The following is a 22,204-nucleotide window of genomic DNA, read 5'->3' as shown; positions in this document are numbered from 1 at the left end:
TAAAAATGAGCAATAGCTTGGAGTTTGTTAATACAAACACTCTCAAAACACACAGAGTTCTTTATGGGTTCTTTAGATAATTAAGTGCTAAAAGGGGTTCTGATAGAAAATTATAGCTGTATACATTAAACCTTGAAAGATTCCACTAGAGCAAATGAAGAACATTAAAGAACCTATAAGTGTTTGCTGTAAAATTCTGCCTAGAACTTAAGGATTCCCCAGAAGAAAAGGTTTTAGTTAAGAAATTATTAAATAAAACTGTACTGGAGTTGAAATGAATAAATCAGGGTTGATCTGTAGTTTTACATAACAGATATCTCATATCAGGGCAGATGGTGTTGGGATTTTGTTAAGTAAAAACACAGGAATGATGAAACCACAGAACATAATAAAAAAAGATATTAGAGATATTAAGACAGATTTGAGCTGTGAACAGGTTTGTGTGTCTGTGTGTGTGTGTTTGCGCCAGATGTGAGCTGAGGTTAACAGCCTTGGCTCCGGTGTGTAATAGAGCAGAGAGCTGTGTTTAGAATTCCACGCCTGTGACTCTCTCTCTCTCACCAGGCAACCACTTCCACGGATATTAGCGTAAGAAAACAACACAGCACAGTTTCCTGGGAAAAGAGTGATAACACTACAGTCCTCAGCGTATCACCTCACATCATCTGCACTTAGCCGCTACACCGAGCTCCTCTTCGCCATCTTAAACTTGGGATAAATTTAAAATATACACACACGGTGACTAAAACCACTTTCTGTCAGGAGATGATTGATCTCTCAGAGCTCGATTTCTTCTCTGAGATTTAATGAGTTTATATATAAACTGCTGCAGAACAGATTGAAGATGAAACGCTAGACGCGCTACATGCTGTTTACCTCTAAAGCAGCCGGTTACCATGGCAACCAGAGCGATATCGTCTTTGGAAAGTGCACCATCAGCAAGGCGACACGAGCTAATTCTAATGCTAGTGTTTGTACCGTTTTCCATTCCATCATCCCTCATGAGGATGAGAAGCTTTATTAGGAAATGAATCAACACCTTCTGACCAATCAGCATGCAGAATTTAGCAGCGAGTGAGGTCACAACCAAAAGCGATTAAAACACTGCTGCAGCATGAATGTTATTCATTCACCTCCAGGACACAATCAAGGACACGACGAACCCCCCCCCCTTTTGTCCCCACCCTAATCAACACCTTTACTTATAATTCTAACACTATAATAGAAAGTAGCATTTGTGCTAGTATGCTAATCTCGTGCTGATATGCTAATCTGTGTGTTTATGTAGATAAGCGGATCTGTTCTCCTCCATTCCTGGTGCTTAGCAGTGGGTGTGGCCCTGACATGTTAGAGCAGCTCCGCAAAAGAGACATCACCTTCCCCTTCAGTACGTATACACTTCATAACTTCTTATTACTCCATTCATTACCCTCCATACAGTACCTACACCTTCATATACACTTCATAACATCTTATTAATATTCATCACCATCCCATTCAGTACATACACCTTCATATGCATTACATAATGTGTTATTACTCCATTCATCACCCATCCCATCGGTACATACACCTTCATATACACTTCATAATGTATTATATGCATGTATACAGGTGTATAAAGGTGAGGTAAGGATGTGTTTATCCTTGATACTGAGATGCTGTGTGTTTCTGACTCTAATACACTGTGGTTTTCTTGTTTCCCGTTTCCTGTTACAGTGTGCAAGACTCAGGTAGCGCATGGTGTGAACTCTCATGAGGTAAGTGAGTGTGTGTGTGTGTGTGTGTGTGTGTGTGTGGAAACACTGCAGTGTGCTGTGGTGTAATTACACTCCTCGTTAATGATCTAACTTGTCTTGTGTAATTGAGCACATGTCCGTTTGGTCTCATGACTGTGTGACGATCCTCCTCCAGAACACACTGACACACACACTCACTCGCCTCGACTCACTGCCACACTGCCTCGGGTCATTTACATGGCAGGGTGAAAGTTTGTGCTATTATTAGTGATTTTTAATAGTACAGACACTGGGTCTCTGTCAGCATACTTAAAACACAACTAACTCACTGTCATAGTGATAGAAGGAAGAAAGGAAGGAAAAAAGAACAAATTAAAGAAAACAAGACAGAATTAATTAATAGAAAATGAAGATTGAATAAATGAATGAAACAAAAAGAGAAGGAGGTAAAAAAGAAGAATAGATTAAAGTGATCAAAAAATAAATAATAAAAATATCAAAAATGATAGAAGATTGTATGAAGTTGGAAAGGAGAAAGATAAAAAGAGTATGTAAACTTTAGCACTGAAAGAAAGAAAGAAAGAAAGAAAGAAAGAAAGAAAGAAAGAAAGAAAGAAAGAAAGAAAGAAAGAAAGAAAGAAAGAACGTTAAGAAGCATAGTATAAAATAAATTCAATAAGAAATAAATGAAGAACTTAACAAAAGTAAAAGGACTGTTCAAAATCAGGGTGCAAACGCGTGTGTGTGTGTGTGTGTGTGTGTGTGTGTGTGTGTTTATCATTTATCTCTAGCTCTCTCACAGCTTCATTGTCCTGCAGTAGAAATGTTTACTCCTGTGCCTTAATGAACACTGAATCACTAAAGAGTCAGTAATGAATCAGTAATGAATCATTAATGAAGAAAAAATGAATCAATAAAGAATTGATTGTTCAGTTGACTCCTAGAATAAATGTGTTGACTGTGTGGGATGTTCCACATGAATAAGTTACTACTGTCTAGGTGAGCTGATGGTCAGGTGTGTTTATGAGTGTGTGTACACACACACACACACACACACACACAGGGAGTTTACAGGCTTCATAAACACACTGAACTCATAGTGTAGCCTGGTTATCTCAGTGCTGTAGAACAAACCTAACCACACCTCTGTGTGTGTGTGTGTGTTGGTTACCTGAACCTCAGTGCAGATACGACTAACTCACTGTGTGTGTGTGTGTGTGTGTGTTGGTTACCTGAACTTCAGTGCAGATACGACTAACTCACTGTGTGTGTGTGTGTGTGTTGGTTACCTGAACCTCAGTGCAGATACGACTAACTCACTGTGTGTGTGTGTGTGTGTGTTGGTTACCTGAACCTCAGTGCAGATACGACTAACTCACTGTGTGTGTGTTTTTGTGTGTGTGTGTGTGTGTGTGTGTGTGTGTTTGTGTGTGTGTGTGTAGATGGCCATCATCTTCAGTGAAGAAGACTTGAAGGACATCACCCCCCCCTGTGTGCTGCAGAGCTTTATCAACCACAATGCCATGCTCTACAAGGTGTTTGTGGTGGGAGAGGCGTACAGCGTAGTGGAGAGACCCTCCATTAGGAACTTCCCCTCTGGACCTACAGGTTACACCACTTCCTGTTAAACAATTTCCTCTCACACTTTTACTGTTTCTCTGCTTATTGTCCCTGTGGTGATGTCACGGTTTCAACTGTTTCTGAAAAGAAAGCTTTACTTTAATTGGAGAACATCTGAGTTAACTCCACCCCCTGCTGGCTGCTGACCAATCACATTTATTTAAGCAGTGTGATATCATAATGCTCATGTTTATTCATGAAGTCTGTGTTAGTTACATTTACTACATTATATACATATGAAGTGTGATTATTGTGTGTGTGTGTGTGTGTGTGTGTGTGTGTGTGTGTGTGTGTGAGACAGACAGAAGAGCGATATCGTTTAACAGTCATCATGTGTCCAAGCCTGAGTCTTCATCAGACCTCACCTCTGTGAGTCAATCTCAGCATCTCAGCTTTCTCTTAACCTGGGTGTGTTACACGTTCCTCCTCCTCCTTTTTTCTTTCTTTCTTTCTTTCTTTCTTTCTTTCTTTCTTTCTTTCTCAAGTTCCTCCCCTATTCCTCCATGTTCGTCCCATGTTCCTCCCCTGTTCTCCATGTCCTTCTCCGTTCCTCCATGTCCTTCCCCTGTTCCTCCAAGTTCCTCCCCTTTTCCACCATGTTATTCCCCTGTTCCTCCAAGTTCCTCCCCTGTTCCACCATGTTCTTCCCCTGTTCCTCCAAGTTCCTCCCCTGTTCCTCCAAGTTCCTCCCCTGTTCCACCATGTTCTTCCCCTGTTCCTCCAAGTTCCTCCCCTGTTCCACCATGTTCTTCCCCTGTTCCTCCAAGTTCCTCCCCTGTTCCACCATGTTCTTCCCCTGTTCCTCCATGTTCTTCCCCTGTTCCTCCAAGTTCCTCCATGTCCTTCCCCTGTTCCTCCATGTTCTTCCCCTGTTCCACCATGTTCTTCCCCTGTTCCTCCAAGTTCCTCCCCTGTTCCACCATGTTCTTCCCCTGTTCCTCCAAGTTCCTCCCCTGTTCCACCATGTTCTTCCCCTGTTCCTCCAAGTTCCTCCCCTGTTCCACCATGTTCTTCCCCTGTTCCTCCATGTTCTTCCCCTGTTCCTCCAAGTTCCTCCATGTCCTTCCCCTGTTCCTCCATGTTCTTCCCCTGTTCCTCCAAGTTCCTCCATGTCCTTCCCCTGTTCCTCCATGTCCTTCCCCTGTTCCTCCATGTGCTTCCCCTGTTCCTCCAAGTTCCTCCCCTGTTCCTCCAAGTTCCTCCCCTGTTCCTCCATGTCCTTCCCCTGTTCCTCCATGTTCTTCCCCTGTTCCTCCAAGTTCCTCCCCTGTTCCTCCATGTTCTTCCCCTGTTCCTCCAAGTTCCTCCCCTGTTCTCCATGTTCCTCCCCTGTTCCTCCATGTCCTTCCCCTGTTCTCCATGTTCTTCCCCTGTTATCCATGTTCTTCCCCTGTTCCTCCATGTTCTTCCCCTGTTCCTCCAAGTTCCTCCCCTGTTCCTTCATGTTCTTCCCCTGTTCCTCCAAGTTCCTCCCCTGTTCTCCATGTTCCTCCCCTGTTCCTCCATGTCCTTCCCCTGTTCCACCATGTTCTTCCCCTGTTCCTCCAAGTTCCTCTCCTGTTCTCCATGTTCCTCCCCTGTTCTCCATGTTCTTCCCCTGTTCTCCATGTTCTTCCCATATTCCTTCTTGTATTCTCCATGTATTCTCTCTGTCTTCATGTTTCCATGCCACTTCTTACCTTGTGTCTTCATCAGAGGGAGAATGTGGAGGGTCAGTGCAGGGCACCTAGTGATGATGTCATCCAGAAGATTTCCAGATGTTTGAGACAGATTCTCGGTGTGTCACTGTTTGGGATCGACATCATCATCAACAACCAGACAGGACAACACGCCATCATCGACATCAATGCCTTTCCAGGTGGGAAAAGAGTACAATTAGAGTTTAAAGCAAAACTGTGTTCAGACATGGCCCCGCCCACCTGGTTACAGTTGCTAGGTGTGTCCAGAATGAGAACTATAATGGTTTCAGTGGCAAGAAAATATTAATTCATCTGAAATATTTTTTTAAATGATTCACTGAACATGAGAGGAGGGAGTCATGGTCATAATTTGAAGATTCACTTAAAGAGTCGCTGAGATTCACTGAGTCATTTACGAATCTATGTATGAGATTAGAAGAAGAATGAGTCTTGATCAAAAGATTCAAAGTGTCAAACACTCATCTGTGAACTATTATAGAGGAATGAATCTTTGATCATGACTGAATGATTCACTGAGTCAAATGCTGAGCCATGACCAACAGAGGAGTGAATGTCAGTCAAGATCAAAAGATTCACTGAGTCAGACACTGATCTGTGAACAGAAGAGAGATGAATCTCGGACAGGCTCAAAAGATTCACTGAGTCAAATACTGATTCGTGAACAAGAGAGGAACCATTCTCAGACTTGATCCAAAGATTCCCTGAGTCAGACACTGATCTGTGAACAAGAGAGGAAAGAAACTCAGACAGGCTCAAAAGATTCACTGAGTCAAATACTGATCTGTGAACAAGAGAGAGATGAATCTCACACTTGATCCAAAGATTCACTGAGTCAGACACTGATCTGTGAAGGACAGAAGAACGAATCTCGGAAATGAACAAAAGATTCACCGAGTCAAGCAGTGATCTGTGAACAAGACAGTGAATCTCGGACAGGATCAAAAGATTCAATGAGCTGATTGAAGGATCTATGTACTTTTGGTCTTGAACTAAAGGATCTGGACCAGTTTCAGCACATACTGCAAAAACCCAAAGACTCAAAAAAATATGAAAAAAATTACAGCTATATAACATCTGTTTAATCATCATGAAGCTGCTAGAAGATGTGTAGTGCTTTGGCTTCCACATCTGAAGCTTATAGCTGGAACTAAACGAAAAATAATGATTCACTCCCAAGCAGTGTTCAGCACTGATTCATTTACCTTTAAGTGAGCCTTCATAAGGAACCGATTCATTAGCATATGATTCATCTGAAAGAGTCGGATGATCTGTGGCGTCCCGCTGCATTTCTCCGTGTGGACCACACGGGGTCAGTATGGGGTCAGACAGGAAGCTGGCTTCATTTTTTTTTTATGTTCCAGCTACAGATCATGTCATGCTCATGTGTTTGTTCCTCAAGAGTCATCTTCCTGTTTCTGTAGAAGAGAGTTTGATCATGGTTTACAAATCTGTTCAGCTCCTTGTTTTACATTCAGGATTTTTAAAGTGCATCAAAAATTTGGCTTGTATAGACAAAAATATTCAGATAATAAATCATAAATAAATATATAATGAATTATAATACTTTCAGTAAATTACAGTAAAAAAAATTGAAATATTTTTCCTATTTTCAGTTGTGATTGTTCTAATATTTCTTTTATTTCTCATATATTTCTATTTATTTACTGATGAAATATTACCGTTTGTGCAGAATAAAGATTCTGAGGTGAAGATTCAGAGCGTCTGCAGCTATACAGTGTTAAATTTATCAGCGTGTGTGTGTGTGTGTGTGTGTGTGTGAGTCATGATGCAGGAGACCTGTTGTGCTGTGCTGTTGCTGTAGTGATGCAGTGTGTGTGTGTGTGTGTGTGTGTGAGGTGTTTTTAGCTCAGTAGTGAGGCAACACCTCCCTGGTCTCATTAAAGATGCAGGAAAGATGCTACACCGGTTACTCCTCATTTCTGTGTGGAGTTTTCCAGAACGTTCTTTTTCAAATCTTAAAAAGAAGAAAAGAATTTTAAAAAACATAAAAAGATACACATGGTTAGCATATAGCCCAGCGTGTGCAGAATAGCGATGCACATAATACTGCAGCTAGGTTCTCTACCTTGTCTGGTCAGGTGGGCGGAGCTATAATAAAAGTTTGTGATGTCACATGACCCCGTGTACGAAGTGTAAATTAGCGACATGATTATTGTAGCGTTCACTACTAAAGTAACCAGATGGAACTTTCCTCATTTATTGACTTTATTTAAGAAGAGTAGGGTTGCTGTTCTGGCCACAACCCACGCCGTACAAAAACCAGCCAAGAAAAAGAAAACAGCTAGCTAGCTGCCCTCCTAGCCCGCTAGCTAACCCCGCCCCCTGGAACTTCCACTCTCTCTTAAAGTGTACATGAATTAACAGCTGGAACCAGCTCATATTAATTAACAACACTTAGCATCCTCACGCCAACCAGTGTCTTCAACACTGTAATGACATTACACTACATTAGCTATAGCTTTACTCCAAACACCGATCCTGAGGTAACTTCTTTCCTCTTCTGTCTCCGTTTTAACACAGTTTACCTTCTAAAGAGGAAGATTACCTCCAGGATGAAAAAGTTCTGCTGTTTCTGATTTCACAGACTTTACCAGTTTAACATCACCCCCATTATTCTGCTTAGATGACTTGTGTTAGCATAGCATTAGCATTAAAACTTTGTTGTTGAAGCTTTGATGAAGTTTGTTGAAGTTTTGTGATTGTGGTGAGGTTTAGCAATGAATAAACAAAATAAAAAAATGACGATTGAATGGAAACGTTTCACTCATCAAAACAAAAACAAGTGAAGATTTGTTGCTGTGATGTTTAGCATGGAGTTAGCGAATGTGGTTAACTAGAGTCACGGCTAATTTCATCAACACATTACAGACGTTCTGAGAATTGAATTCCAGTTGTAATTATTTATTTGTGTAGTTTTTTTTATCACATATAGAATGTAAAGATTATTTAGAAAAAGAAAAAGTAGAGGACATTTGCTTACTTTTCTTCTTCTCTCTTCTTTGATAAGTAGGCAACTTCCTGTGGAACATGTGACTAGTGGAATGTACCAAATGTTTCACGGGGATGACAGTGTTCAGGTGGTGGAGGAAAATATAAAATATAATGGAGAAATGAATAAATAAATAAAAAGATTTGAAGGTGTGAATTTCTGACATTAAAATATATGAAAATGAATGAAAGTATAATTTGATGGTCAGGAGGCGTAACCGCCGAGTGGAACAGGCTGAAAACCTTAAACAGCATTTCCTTTTTTGTCCACAGAGCAAGGTTTGAGAAGACAGGAAGTGATGTCACGTACAGTACACATGGTAAATTATTTATGTTACGTTCCACCAGGTTATGAAGGAGTCCCAACGTTCTTCGATGACCTGCTGACTCACCTGACCGGCGTCCTGCAGGGCCACGCCCCCGTCCGAGCCAACGGAGTGAGCCAGCTGCCCCTCGGAATGCTGGGAAACGAGGGTGTTGCCTGGGTGATGGACAGCGAGGCGATGAAGAAGGGTCTGAACTGCTGCAACGCTGAACTGGGTTCCACATACCACCAGCACCAGCGCTCTCCACTCACAGCCCACGCCCCCTCACAGTGACCCTGTTTAACCACTTCCTGCTCACTCACATCACTTCCTGTTGTGCCTCTGTATGTGTAATGACCGAAGATGTGTTGATTTTTGTGTGAAGTTCGAAGAGGAAAAGAACAAATCAACCTCAGAACCAAACCAAGTGATTTATAGCCGCTCTGCTCTTCCAATAACTGGACTTTATTCACCGTAACGTGTCTTACAGATACAGGAGGAAACAAACACCAGGGAATCGCACAAACTTACACAAAGCTGAGGAGCACAAAGCTCTGTTTCTACTACAGGTCTCTTAACACAAAGAGCTAGCTGAAGAGTCAACAACCACCACAACAACAACAACAACCACCACAACAATAACAAGCACAACAACAACAAGCACAACAACAACATCAACAACAATCACAACCAATCAGCTCAAAGGATGCACTGGCTGTAACCATGACAACACTCCCACTAGTACAGGCTAACTGTCCATATTGTTAGCAGCAATAATAATAAACATTAGGTGTAATTTTCATGGCCTCATCCTCATCACTTATTATCTCTCTACCATCATAAACATAAATAAATCATTGGACATTCATATGAACACAACTGACCACGAGAAGGAGAAAACTTTACGGCTGCTGAGATCCTTCTATTTATCTGTGTTTTAACTGGACTGAGAATTTAAAGAGGACGCACCCAACCCTTACCTCAGAACACACGATCTCCATCAGCAGCTGCACCGGGATCACCTGACTCCACCTTCTCAACATGATCCACTGCCTCGGTGATCAAAAAACTTCACACGTTGACCGCTGTGACTAGCGCCAGTAGCATTACTTAGCTAAGACGGATTCTTTATGCTAGCTGATTCATTCTCAGCACCGTTATAAACCTACACGAATCCTATTTTAATTTCTGTTTCTCTTTTTTTTTCTCTTTTGATCACAAACCCCCATAGCTGTGATTAGCTAGAACTGATTAGCATGAACACGAATTAGCGGCTAGCAGCAGATTTAAGACACGCACAGTGTTGAATGAGAGAAATGTAGATGTCCTTTATTTCCTTTAAAGTTTTTATGACCTTTAGGTGAATACTTTTACTGGACAGTCAGGTTCATAAGTATTGGGACAGCAATGCCAGTTCTGTGATCTTGTTCAACACCACAGTCACACCACCACATCTGACATGAGCCACTCGCTCCAGATGTTTCTCCGCCTCTTGATCCAGAGGTGAGCTCATGCAGTTGTTCTAGCAGTAGAACTTTATTAGCAGCAGACGGTGTGACTGATTACACTTCCTTACTTCATGTCAGATCCACTGTGGTGTGATTGTAGTTGTGTACAGAGACTGTGTGTGTGTGTGTGTGTGATTAGTAAATGTAAATATGAAAATAAGATTTTCACTGAGATTTAAACACTGGTGTATTTTGTGTGTGTGTGTGTGTGTTTGTATATAATGTACACACTGTGTGTATTTGTCTATATGTTTTTGTGCCACATTTCAACAGAGAAGATATTTTGGTGTTATATTGTGTAATGGAATGAAACGGGTGCAGAATAAACACTAACACTGAACACCTGCACTGTGAAAGTCTCAGTGCTCCATCCTTCCATCCCTCCATTCTTTCAATTCTCTCTTGGTCACTTTAATAAGTTCTGAGCTGCTGTTAGTTCTGGAGGAGGTCTGATAACTGTCTGGAACGCCACACCTTCAAAACCAAAGAGCAGCTGGAAACATCTCAGGACCTTCAACACCATCATCACCAACATCAACAGGAGCTCGGGTTCTGATTGGCTGTCTGTTGCTAAGCGACTAGGCATAAGCTTGTAACATGGTTATGGTTAAAGAGTGTGTAGAAAGCTCTGGGTGTGATTTGCTGTTCTGGTGATCCTGCCCTGGAGATCTCTTCACTCTCCATCTGGTTTGTTCTTCATCACTGAGACCAGTGTTTAGTTGTTGATTTGTGGTCTTTACCTCATGAAACCTCTCCAGCATGAAGCTTCACCACACTCCTGAGTCCTGCGTCTTACATCATCCTTTATTTTCACTCGCTCTTTTCTCTTAGTTGGTCTTTACTTCAGTTCTTTCCAGTTTGGGATCACACACACACACACACACACACACACACACACACACACACACACACACACACACACACACACACACACACACACACACACACACACACACACACACACACACACACACACACACACACACACACACACACACACACACACACACACACACACACACACACACACACACACACACACACACACACACACACACACACACACACACACACACACACACACACACACACAACTCGGGCATCACTGAGAACTCTCTCAATCTTTATTTGTCTAAAATAAACCCCAGCTGAAATTCCACTTCAATTCTATTGAAATAAAAATATTATTGCATTTTTGAAAGAACACATGCGGCTGTGTAGAAATGTACTCCTCCTTCTCTTCACTGATTAATAATAATAATAATAATAATAATAATAATAATAATAATAATAATAATAATAATAATAATATTATTATTATTATTATTATTATTAATAATAATAATAATAATCTTGTGGTGTTTTAATGTGTGGTGTTCTTCAGTAAGCGAGTGAGGCAGAGGTGAAGCTGAAGCAGGAGCAGGTCATGTCCTGAATGCTGAATGTGTTTATGCTGTGTGTGTGTGTGTGTGTGTGTGTGTGTGTGTGTGTAAATAAGCAGCAGGTTCCTCTGGAGGTGAGGATGAGGAGGAACACTGGCGTGTTTCAGCCGTGTCGCAGCTTGTGGAGTTTCTGAGCCATGTTCTCCAACTCGTTCTCCATCACTGCCAAACTCTCCATCTCAGTGTCCTGCACCACAACACACAACACACATCACTACACACAATACACAACACAACACAACACAATACACACACGCCACAACACACAACACCACAATACACACCACCACACACATCACTACACACACCACAACACACACCACACACCACAACTCAATACACACATCACTACACAATACACACATCACTACACACATCACTACACAATACACACATCACTACACACAATTATTTCTTATTTTTGCTTCTGTTCTCTTCCACTAATTTTTTCCTTTTTTCCTTCTTACTCTTTTGTTCATCCTTCCTTCATTCCTTCTTTGCTTTACTTTCACCCTTTCTCCTCCTTGAATTCTTGAAATTCCTTCCTCTGTCTGTCTGTCTGTCTGTAGCTGTAGTTATTCAGTATGTGTTTAATCAGTGTGTTGAATGAACACAGTTCAGGCTGATATCCTCCTCCTCCTCTTCCTCAGTGCTGGATCAGGAGGTGTGATGTTAGTGCCTCACCTCAGTCTTCTTGGTGGCGCTGCCCTCCTCCGTGTCTCTGCGCTCCTCAGGTTCTCTTCCTGCCATCATCTGGAGCTCCTCCTCCTCAGGACTCTTCCACGCCTCCTTGGAGTGGTGCAGTGCCTCCTGCTGACCGTAAGCCCTACGGTGGACCGTCTCTCTGCTCCGACTCCAGTCTCTCTGCTGTCCCACACCGGCTCTACGCCTCTCCACAGGCTCCTCCTGCTCCTCCTCCTCCACACGCCTATGATCTGGAGCTCCAGCTGCTCCTGCCTCGTCTGCTGAAAGAAACAAGTCATCTGCTGCTGGTCATTTCACCTGAGTCCAGGAGCTTTGAACCATTTAAACATGACGTTGTTAACCTGTGATGATTTAAAGTGACATCACCTTCTTCCTCTTCATCACTGTTTTCTGTTTTCTTCATCACAGCATGCTCTTCCTTCTCATCCTCCTCGTGGCTGGCGATGATGTCATTCTCCTGTGACTGGTGTTCCTTCTCCTCCTCTGCTCCTCTCTCCTCCAGAGTCTCTCCCGGGGTCAGGACGGCCATCAGCATCGACTGATCTGTCAGGAGGAAGCAGGACGATGGAGACGGACACACCATGGAAGCTTTTACAGATAAACAGCTTCTTTATTTGTTTGTTTGTTTTCTACAGTTTCAGGTAAATTGCAGTGTTTCACTTTAATCAGAAACAGGACACCGTGGTGTGTGTAGATAAGTGTGTGAAAAAGAGAGGCTTCTTTTTACCTGCAGGCTCCTGGAGATCCTGAACGTGGTCAGAAGTGTCCTCGAGTCTCTTCTCCGATCTCTCATTGGCTCCTGGGAGGGAAGAAGGCGGAGTTAAGTACAGGACAGGAAATAAAAAGGAAAGCTAACTGTAATAAAATGTCTGAGGGGTTCGACGACCTTCTCCAGCGATGTCCTGCAGCTCCTGGAGGAAGTTCCGGTGACGCAACACGGTCACTAGCCTGTCATCTGTACACACACACACACACGCACGCACACACACACACACACACACACACACACACACACACACACACACACACACACTTCTCAGACACGTTTCAGTGTAAAAGAAAAAACCTCTATACCTGTACTGTACTATCAGGAGAACACTGGACTTAAACTGCACTTTTTATTGGGTTTTTTCATCGTGTTCATTAGTTTAAATATGTTGTTTGTACATTTATGATAATTATCTACTGAAAACATATCGATAGTTGAGGCTTTAAACACTTAAGAGTTGAGTTTTCAGGTGAAACACATTTAATAAGAGACTGTGAATAAACGTAGGTAATAAATGAAACTGAACAGAAAATAAAAATGGAAATCTTCCTTAAACCCTGTTGATACGCAGTAACTGTAATAAAGATCCATGTTCGTTTCTGGTGTGGAAGATTCCAGATGCACAGACTCAGACTCCAGGTCCCGTGTTCACAGCGTGAATCCAGAATCAGATCACGTGTAAAATGTAAATGAGGTTCGGGAGGACTCTGATCAGGTGATCCTCAGCTTGATCAGATCTCTGAGGTCGTCTTCATGTCTGTGTTTCTCTCCAGATCCGAGTCGTGAGTTCAGTGTGACTGGTGATGGACTTGAGTCTGGAAGATCCGATCCAGAGATCCGACTCAGAAATCCAATTCAGAGACTTGATCTTGAGATCTGATCCAGAAATCCAATTTAAATCTCTAATTGAGAGATCCAATCCAGAAATCCAATTCAGAGATCTGATCCAGAGATCCAATTAAATTCAAATTTTATTTGTCACATACGAAATCATACATAGTACGACATGTAGTGAAATGCTTTTTACGACTGTCTTACTTACATAAAAGAGGAAAGAGTAGAAATAAAATGTGCATTAGAAAAATGTGTAAAGAAAAAGTGTAACAGATATAAAAGTGTAAAAACAAACACAAAAAAATATATGATACTTCCCGTCAGGATGCTCTCAATGGTGCAGGTGTAGAATGTCTTTAGCACTTTGAGGGCAGTTTAAAGTCCTTCAGGCGTCTGAGATGATAAAGACGCTGCTGGGCCTTCTTCACCAGGGTGTTAACGTGACAGGACCACGTCAGGTCCTGTGTGATGTAAACACCTATGTACCGGAAACTGTCCACTCTCTCCACCGGTGTCCCGTTGATGGTGAGGGGCTGGTAATTCCTCTCCTGCTTTGTGCTAAAGTCCACTATCAGCTCCTTAGTCTTGCTGATGTTCAGGAGGAGATTGTTGACCTGGCACCATGTCTCCGGGTTTTTAATCTCCTCTAGGTAGGCCGTCTCGTCGTTATTGGAGATCAGGCCCACCACCACAGTATCATCCGCAAACTTCACGATGTTGGTGGAGCTGGAAGTGGCCACACAGTCAAAGGTGTACAGTGAGTACAGCAGGGGGCTCAGAACACAACCCTGGGGGGCTCCAGTGCTGAGGGTGAGTGAGGGTGAGACATGGTTGCCCACCTGTACTGCCTGAGGTCTGTCTTGCAGGAAGTTGGAGATCCACCGATACAGGGATGGGCTAAGGCCCAGGATCTCCAACTTAGTGGTGAGTATGGAGGGAATTAGAGATCTGATCCAGAGATCCAGTTCAGAGATTTGATCCAGAGATCCCATTCAGAGATCTGATTCAGACATCCGATTAAGAGATCTGATCCTGGACTACGATTAAGAGATCCAACCCAGAGGTCCAATTCAAAGAGCTGATCCCTGGTGTTCCTGAAAATAGTGGTCTGTGAGATACTATGATTGGAACACAGCAGGGTGTGGATCTCCTCTCACCACTGCATTCTGATTGGTTCAGTTTTTGACATTACTTCCTTTTTCTTCTTTTGAGATGTCAGGAAACGGTTGTCATGGTTACTGATATAAATATAATACCAGCCGCTGGCAGCACTGGAGCTCTGTGATTAATTCTGTGTGTTTGCAGAAAGTGTGTTTTTGCTGGAGATAAAACGTAACTCAGTATAAATGAATAAAAGTTCTGATTGAAGTGAAGGATGTAGATCATGTAGATCTCCCAGTAGATTAGAATTCTAACAGAAACAGAATGGAATGAAATATTTTGTCAGAGTTTCTTTGTCTTTTCGTTTGTTTTGCATCACTTTGCATTTTGATTTGTTAAAGTGAGCCGCAGGGAAAATTACATCCCTTTTTATAGCTGTGCAATTAATCACAGTGTGTGTGTGTGTGTGTGTGTGTGTGTGTGTGTAAAAGAGAGAAATTAGCTCAGCGTCACAGTTTTTTCTTTTCTGCTGACCTACACACACTGTGCTTACTCAGCTGTTCACATTCCAGAGAACATTTCTCTCTCTCTCTCTCTCTCTCTCTCTCTCTCTCTCAATCTTTTCTCATATCCATCACTTTTCTCCTCCGTCCTCTCATTTCATTTCTCCTCAGTAAGAGCCGATATTTCGCTAATGCTCTGATTGATTTCCTCTCTCTCTCTCTCTGTGTGTGTGTGTGTGTGTGTGTGTCTGACTGAAGGTGAGATGGAGCACTGGTGTGGAACAGCTCGTATTTCCTCGCTGTCCTCCTGTTTAATTCGTCACAGCAGGAACTTTGCCGTGTGAGCAGAGTGAAGCCGAGGGGAAAATGAAACCCATTAGCGATTACATTATGAAGGTCAGCGTGATGGCACGAGGACAGCGCAGGCGCCAGGACACTCCGCTAAACTGACCGAGCTCGTGAGGAGTTTGCTAAAAGACATTTTGCCGACTCAGCAATTGTGGAGAAAATGGTTCTCAGGTCTTATGAGAACAAAAAGTTTCTTTTCTTGTCCTTCATCTGTGGTGGTGGTGGTAAAGATGGTGGTTAAGGTGGTGGTGGTGATGGAGGTGATGGTGGTTAAGGTGGCGATTGGTGGTGGTAGTGGTGATGAAGGTGGTGGTTGGTGGTGGTTAAGGTGGTGGTAGTGGTGAAGGTGTAGATGATGGTGATGGTTGTGATGGTGATGATGGTGGTGATGGTTGTGATGGTAATGATGATGGTGGTGATGGTGGTGATATTGGTGATGGTGGTGGTGATGATGGTGATGGTGGAACCAGTGCCAACTTTCATATTGTTTGCTTCTCTGATTTATTTCCCCTTACATGGTTTTTAGTTATATTTAAACGCAATGTGTTTCTTTTTCCAAACATAAAAAATATCTCTAAGCAGTTTTCAAAGTTATTGGCACCCCAGATTTTGCCTAGTAGTGTATTTCCCAGCAGGTCAGCACCATCTGTTACTGTATCTCACACCACACAATTGTACAGAACGTTTTTATACACTGGAACATTACAGCTTCCCTTCACTGTGGGAACGAAAAGGCTGAGACACCAGCAAACCTTCCAGCATGACATGGTTGGAGAATGTTGAAGATCTGGAGTGTCCTGCACTGAGCCCTGACTCTGACTCAACCCCACTGAACACCATTGGGATGAACTGGAACTGGAGTCTCCTCAACATCCCAACATCAGAGTCTGACCTCACTCTCACTCTCGTAGCTGAATGAATTCCCACAAATCCCAACAACCACAATCCAACATCTGTTGGAAAACCTTCCAGAAGGTCAGAGAAGAGTGGAGCTGATTGTAACAGCAAAGGCTTCAACTCTATATCATCCTGTTGGAATGAGATCTTCTTCCAGCACACACAGTATAATCAGGCGACTAAATACTAGGTGTAGTTAATAGCTTTATGGCAAATACCACAGCAATAAACTCCAGAATTCAGAAGTCTTTGTTTTAATCTTGTTTACCTTGACAATTAACCAATTATTACTTATTTATTTATTAAAAGTTAATTTTTTTAGGTCTTGTCTTTGTCTATAGTAACATTTAACGTTAGACAAGTGACTTCCCACATTACAGAGAAACGGCAAATTAGTATAAACTCCTCTGTCTTAACATTACAGCTTTACCTCTGACTGTTACATCACTCTGAAACTGGAGACTCCTTCCACAAACATACATCAACAACAATCCACAATACTCCATGAATAATTCTGTTTAGCATGCTGCTCTTGTCTACATGTAACTAATGAATAAAACGTGCTAGCTAAAGTTTTCCTTATTAATATTAAAGTTATCAGTGTTTGATTTGAACAGAAATACATCTCACCGGTCCTGAGGGTTTCCAGACACTGCTGAGACACGGGGAGGGAGGGAGGTTTGCCCAGAACATCAGCCAGCACCTCCACGATACACTTAATCACCTGCAACACACACACACACACACACACACAAATCATGTTCAGCTCCAAACACAATACCTGTATTTACTTTGTGGTTGTGGAAACCTCCAGTCACTCAGTGTACAGAAATGAATGATGTTGTGTCTGTGAGTCTGATCTAAAACGAGTCTGTCGTCTTTCAGTGTGTGTTAGACGTGTGTTTTTCCCTCTGTTGGAGAACCTTACACAGAATTTTACTGGTTGAAGATGAAATCTGAGCTGCTTTTTAGATGAAGCACTTGGAGAACATCTCAGAGAGCAGAAATGGGTTTGAGATCAACATTTACTCTGAAGATACAAACATTTCTGTGGAATGGAACTTTTCTATGAATCTATCAGCCCTAGTAGTCTAGAGAAAAACAGAAATCCTTCTGAAACACGACAAATTCTTAAAGTCCTGAGTGTCTACTTTCATATGAGCTTCATATTAACCTCCACTGTGGAGTGAGACATGACCAAGACACTCAATCATCAACATGGACACAATAACAACAGGAGGAATCTCCACTTTTCATCATCAGTCCAGTCCACTGCTCCTTCCCTGAGCATGGGGCAGTGTGATTCCTGCCCCAGTGGACCACTATTAGATATTTGACCACTAGATTGAAGATGTAAAGAACCCTATTTAAAGAGTTAATGGGAACATGAGCATGCTGCAGCAGCATTACACGACATCTCCTATATGTCTTGAAAGAAGTCGTCAGTGTTATTATAAGAATAATCCAGATATCTGAACTCTTTTCCATTAAACTCCATCATCTCAGGGTTTGTTTATTTTTTCAGTCATGCCGTTTATCACGTTACATCCTTTAAATGTCCTCTGCTGTCCTGCGTCTCCTAAACAATCCCCCAGTCCTCTCCTTACTCTCACTAACCACTCCTCTGAAACTGCATCGATCAGAGGCGCGAGTTCTGTCTCTGTCTCTCTCGTGTCTCTCTCTCTCTCTCTCTCTCTGTCCCTGTCATCTCTCCCTCTCTCTCCCTTTCTCACCCCCTCTCTCTGTCCCTCCCCCCTCCCTCTACCACATTTGATGCTTTCAGCCTGATTAAACGATCCCAGTGAAACACAGGAAACAGTGAAGGCAGTGTGAGATGCAGTGTGTTTAAGGGTTAAACTGAACTCAGTAAACTGCACTGACTAAACCCTCACCATCTGCTCCTGGGGGATTGATTACTCAACACCGTCATGCTGCCTTCATCATGGCTTCATCCTCACTGTTTTACACACTCCTGAGACCAACTGTCATGATGTTGAGTCAGAACTGCAGCAAACGTGTGTCACACACACACACACACACACACACACACACACACACACCCAGCTGAATTGAATTGAAGCTCTGCATGGACACTTTGCTTGGATCTGAAGGTCATTTGCTGCATCAGAGAAAAGGAACATTTCAGTCTGTAGAAAGTGGAATATCTGAAGGAGCAGAAACGTCAATAACACTGAGAGGAGGAATAAATCCACGTCTATTAAAGGTTCTGTGTGTGTTTCAGAATGGCTTCAGAGTGGAACCTTTAGCAAGCGGAGAACCCTTCTGAGAGCACAGGGTGAGGTTTGAGGAATTTGCAATTCATAAAAATCATTAAAATTCCACAAATGAATATTTGAGTTTCACAAATAAACAAATCCACAGATAAATGACCGGGGAGTGTGTCTGTAGAGTCACGAAGTCTGATTTTATTTGTAAAAACACAAAATAAATCTCATTTATTTCTGACTCTCATTCTATTGGTAATCACCAGGGTTCAATACCCAATCACTGCTCACCACTGATCCTGACAACCAATCACTGCTCACCACTGATCCTGACAACCAATCACTGCTCACCACTGATCCTGACAACCAATCACTGCCCACCACTGATCCTGACAACCAATCACTGCCCACCACTGATCCTGACAACCAATCACTGCCCACCACTGATCCTGACAACCAATCACTGCCCACCACTGATCCTGACAACCAATCACTGCCCACCACTGATCCTGACAACCAATCACTGCCCACCACTGATCCTGACAACCAATCACTGCCCACCACTGATCCTGACAACCAATCACTGCTCACCACTGATCCTGACAACCAATCACTGCTCACCACTGATCCTGACAACCAATCACTGCTCACCACTGATCCTGACAACCAATCACTGCTCACCACTGATCTTAATTACCTGACCACTAGGTGTCTTTAGATATTCTTTTATTCGTCACACTTTAATAAATTTTTGCTTGATATGCAAATGACCACACAAGTTCAAATAAATATGCTAATTAGTCGATGACATCACCAGGTTCATGCTAGTAAGTTTTTGAGCATGTTTTAGCTACTCTACCCTGAAACAACTGTGGTGTGATGACTGACCGCTGTGTGATGTTTACCTTCACGTCCTCCTGCTCCAGGTGAGAGCGTGTCACGGGCAGAGAGGAAACTGCAGGAGGAATGAAGATGATTCAGTGAGTCACATCACGACCGGATCATCATCTGAACATCAGGTCATTTAGAGTCTAATCAAAAAGACCCGAGACGTTCTCTTCATCAAAACACAACACAAAGATGGAGATATAAACATAACGTAGCCGTGAAATCTGGCCGAGATCTTTTATAAATATTCCAGGGTTAGAAATTTAGAACGTCTTTTATGCTTCATGTATTTTTAAGCACATGCTAAAAGAAAGAAAGAATAAATGTGTTAAAAGAATAAAAGTATTTCTTCCTCAGATAGAAAAGGCAGTTATTATGAACAGCTCAGGTGTAGAGATGAACAACAAGACCATTCAGTTAAAGAGAGAGAATAAAGTTCAGCTAGTGAGGGTTGTTTGTGTTTATAGCTGCTATAACAGAAGAGACGACAGGAACAGGAGGCTCCACAGAACGTCAAGCGTAAAACGGATGAAAACTCCATCATGTCATTCTTTTACTGAGTAACAGTAATGTACAGACTGTTGTGCTAGGAGAGGAATAAAAGTCTTGGGGTCATGCTGTTAGAGAAAAGTAATCAGTTCGGTTGTGGGGACAGGAACACCATCACACGTCACTCTCTCTCTCACACACACACACACACACACACACACACACACACACAGGATTTTTAATAAAAACAAATGAATAATAGAATTCCTTAGACATTTTATCCTGTGGTGCACACTTTTGCACGAGGTTGATTAAAAATCCCGCAGCATCCATTAAAGCAGGCAGTGCTGTACGATTCCTTTATATTATATTTAAAATATAAAAAATATTATAGTCATAGTTTATTAAACTGATAAAAGAGTGGAGGAGGAGGATGTGTCCTTCAGTAAGTGCACTACACCGAGTGCCCTAGAGTAAGTGCCCTACATTCACGCTGGGGTTGGTGCAGGTTCCTCACCGGTGATGTTAACGTGTGTGTGTGTGTGTGTGTGTTTGACTCACCGCACTGGAGCAGCACGAGCAGAAGCAGAGCGCATCTCGGAGCTCTCATGACTCCTGATGTGAGGAGGTTTATTCACCACAGAACCTCTGGAACACAGCTAGAACCCGAAGCCGAGAACCCAGAACCGAGCTTTAATTCTCTCTCTCTCTCTCTCTCTCTCTCTCTCTCTGATGAATTACGGCTGCATGCTGGAGCTAAACATCAGCATCAACATCAGCATCAGCATCAGCATCAGCATCAACATCAGCATCAGCATCAGCACCACTCACACACCGAGCGCGCGCGCACACACACACACAACACACACGATCACTCTCTCGCACGCACACATACACACACACCTCACAAGCTACTGCAGCGGCGCGAGCTTTATACCGGCCAAAGGAGCCGGAAGTGACATCACCCACAGCAGGGGCTCGTCTAACACTCCCATTAGTTTAATTATTTAAAACATATATATATTTACATGCGATGTTTATTTCATCTCTCGGGCAGAATTCTGACTCAACAAAACTTATCTTATATTATTTTTTTATCATTATTTAGATGTTTAAAGAATTATGAATTTTAATTTAAAAAAAAATTTTTTTGACTAAATAACTTTATTTTGTGTCATAATATTTTCCTACTGTGTATCATTGAGGTATATTTAATCAATCAATCAATCAATCAATCAATCAATTTTCATTTAATTTTATTTATTTTATTTTATTGCATATGCATTCATTTCTAATATTATCTATACATATATATTATTTATTTCCAGTCATTTAGATTAGTTCACCTTAAATCCTGCTGTTTGTATCAGTATATAGTCAGTACAATCATACAGTATTAATATTATACGCTCCCTGTCCACTTTATTAGGAACACCTGTACATTCATGCTGTTCTCTAATCAGCCAATCACGTGGCAGCAACACAGTCCAGAACATCATCCAGATCCAAGAGCTTCAGTTCAGATATATTTACACAAAACATCAGAATAAAAAAAGTCTGATCTCTGTGACTTTAACTTTAACACACACACACACACAGAAGCCACTTCACTCGTACACTAATAAGGAGAGTATTTTATTTTCCACTCAGAGCTTCATTTCATTAAGACACCACTCCATTAAAGCTTGGCAGAAGTTAGAGATGGATTAAGCTCCAGAGAGCTGTACGTGATCTCACACACACACACACACACACACACACACACACACACACACACACACACTACTGCTGAAAAAACTGCACAAAACATCAAACAAACAAAGAAACAGATAAACAAACAAACAAATAAACAAAGAAACAGATAAAGAAACAGATAATGGACTTGAATAATTGTCCAGAGATCTGGAGTCAAAGATTCAGGAAGAATGTAATAAGTGCTCAGAGAAACAGAGATAAATAACTGGAGTGGTCAGGAAACCGCTGAGCTCCTGTATTTAGTTCCTGCACACTGACCTCTTCCTGCTGTGAGACTGAATCTGCTCTCAGACTGTTAGTGTCTAATTACTGGGTTTCATCTGGATTATGAATAATAATCATCATCATCATCATCATCATCATCATC

At 42.1% G+C, this 22,204-nt stretch overlaps 2 protein-coding genes across 4 annotated transcripts in view; one reads left to right on the top strand and one right to left on the bottom strand.

Moving 5' to 3' along the window:
* Positions 1-10,330, top strand: part of itpk1a (inositol-tetrakisphosphate 1-kinase a) — a 29,752-nt gene extending 19,422 nt beyond the window's left edge. Inside the window, exons 6-11 of one of the 2 annotated variants that reach the window (XM_058379699.1) lie at positions 1,289-1,387; positions 1,720-1,760; positions 3,182-3,347; positions 3,661-3,767; positions 5,055-5,217; positions 8,417-10,330. In XM_058379699.1, the coding sequence (XP_058235682.1) occupies positions 1,289-1,387; positions 1,720-1,760; positions 3,182-3,347; positions 3,661-3,767; positions 5,055-5,217; positions 8,417-8,667 (827 nt within the window). In that variant the 3' untranslated portion in view covers positions 8,668-10,330. The remainder of the gene's footprint in view (positions 1-1,288; positions 1,388-1,719; positions 1,761-3,181; positions 3,348-3,660; positions 3,768-5,054; positions 5,218-8,416) is intronic. The other variant, XM_058379700.1, reaches the window with a different exon arrangement.
* A 653-nt stretch (positions 10,331-10,983) lies between these two features.
* Positions 10,984-20,996, bottom strand: chga (chromogranin A). Of its 2 annotated transcripts, none has more exons than XM_058379701.1 (8): positions 20,644-20,996; positions 19,611-19,660; positions 17,111-17,204; positions 12,915-12,983; positions 12,756-12,827; positions 12,395-12,571; positions 12,008-12,288; positions 10,984-11,510 (listed from the first exon to the last, which is right to left on the bottom strand). In XM_058379701.1, the coding sequence occupies exons 1-8, from the start codon at positions 20,690-20,692 to the stop codon at positions 11,427-11,429; spliced, it is 876 nt and encodes a 291-aa protein (XP_058235684.1). In that variant the 5' UTR covers positions 20,693-20,996; the 3' UTR covers positions 10,984-11,426. The 2 variants fall into 2 exon arrangements, with proteins under 2 accessions (XP_058235684.1, XP_058235685.1); XM_058379702.1 differs by having other exon boundaries at positions 12,008-12,285; positions 20,644-20,992.
* Positions 20,997-22,204: the final 1,208 nt, after the last annotated feature.

Source organism: Hemibagrus wyckioides, linkage group LG25 (assembly GCF_019097595.1).
Source record: "Hemibagrus wyckioides isolate EC202008001 linkage group LG25, SWU_Hwy_1.0, whole genome shotgun sequence".
Classification (NCBI taxonomy): domain Eukaryota; kingdom Metazoa; phylum Chordata; class Actinopteri; order Siluriformes; family Bagridae; genus Hemibagrus; species Hemibagrus wyckioides.
Note: the sequence above shows the minus strand (reverse complement) of the source record. Positions and strands in the feature narration are given on the sequence as shown.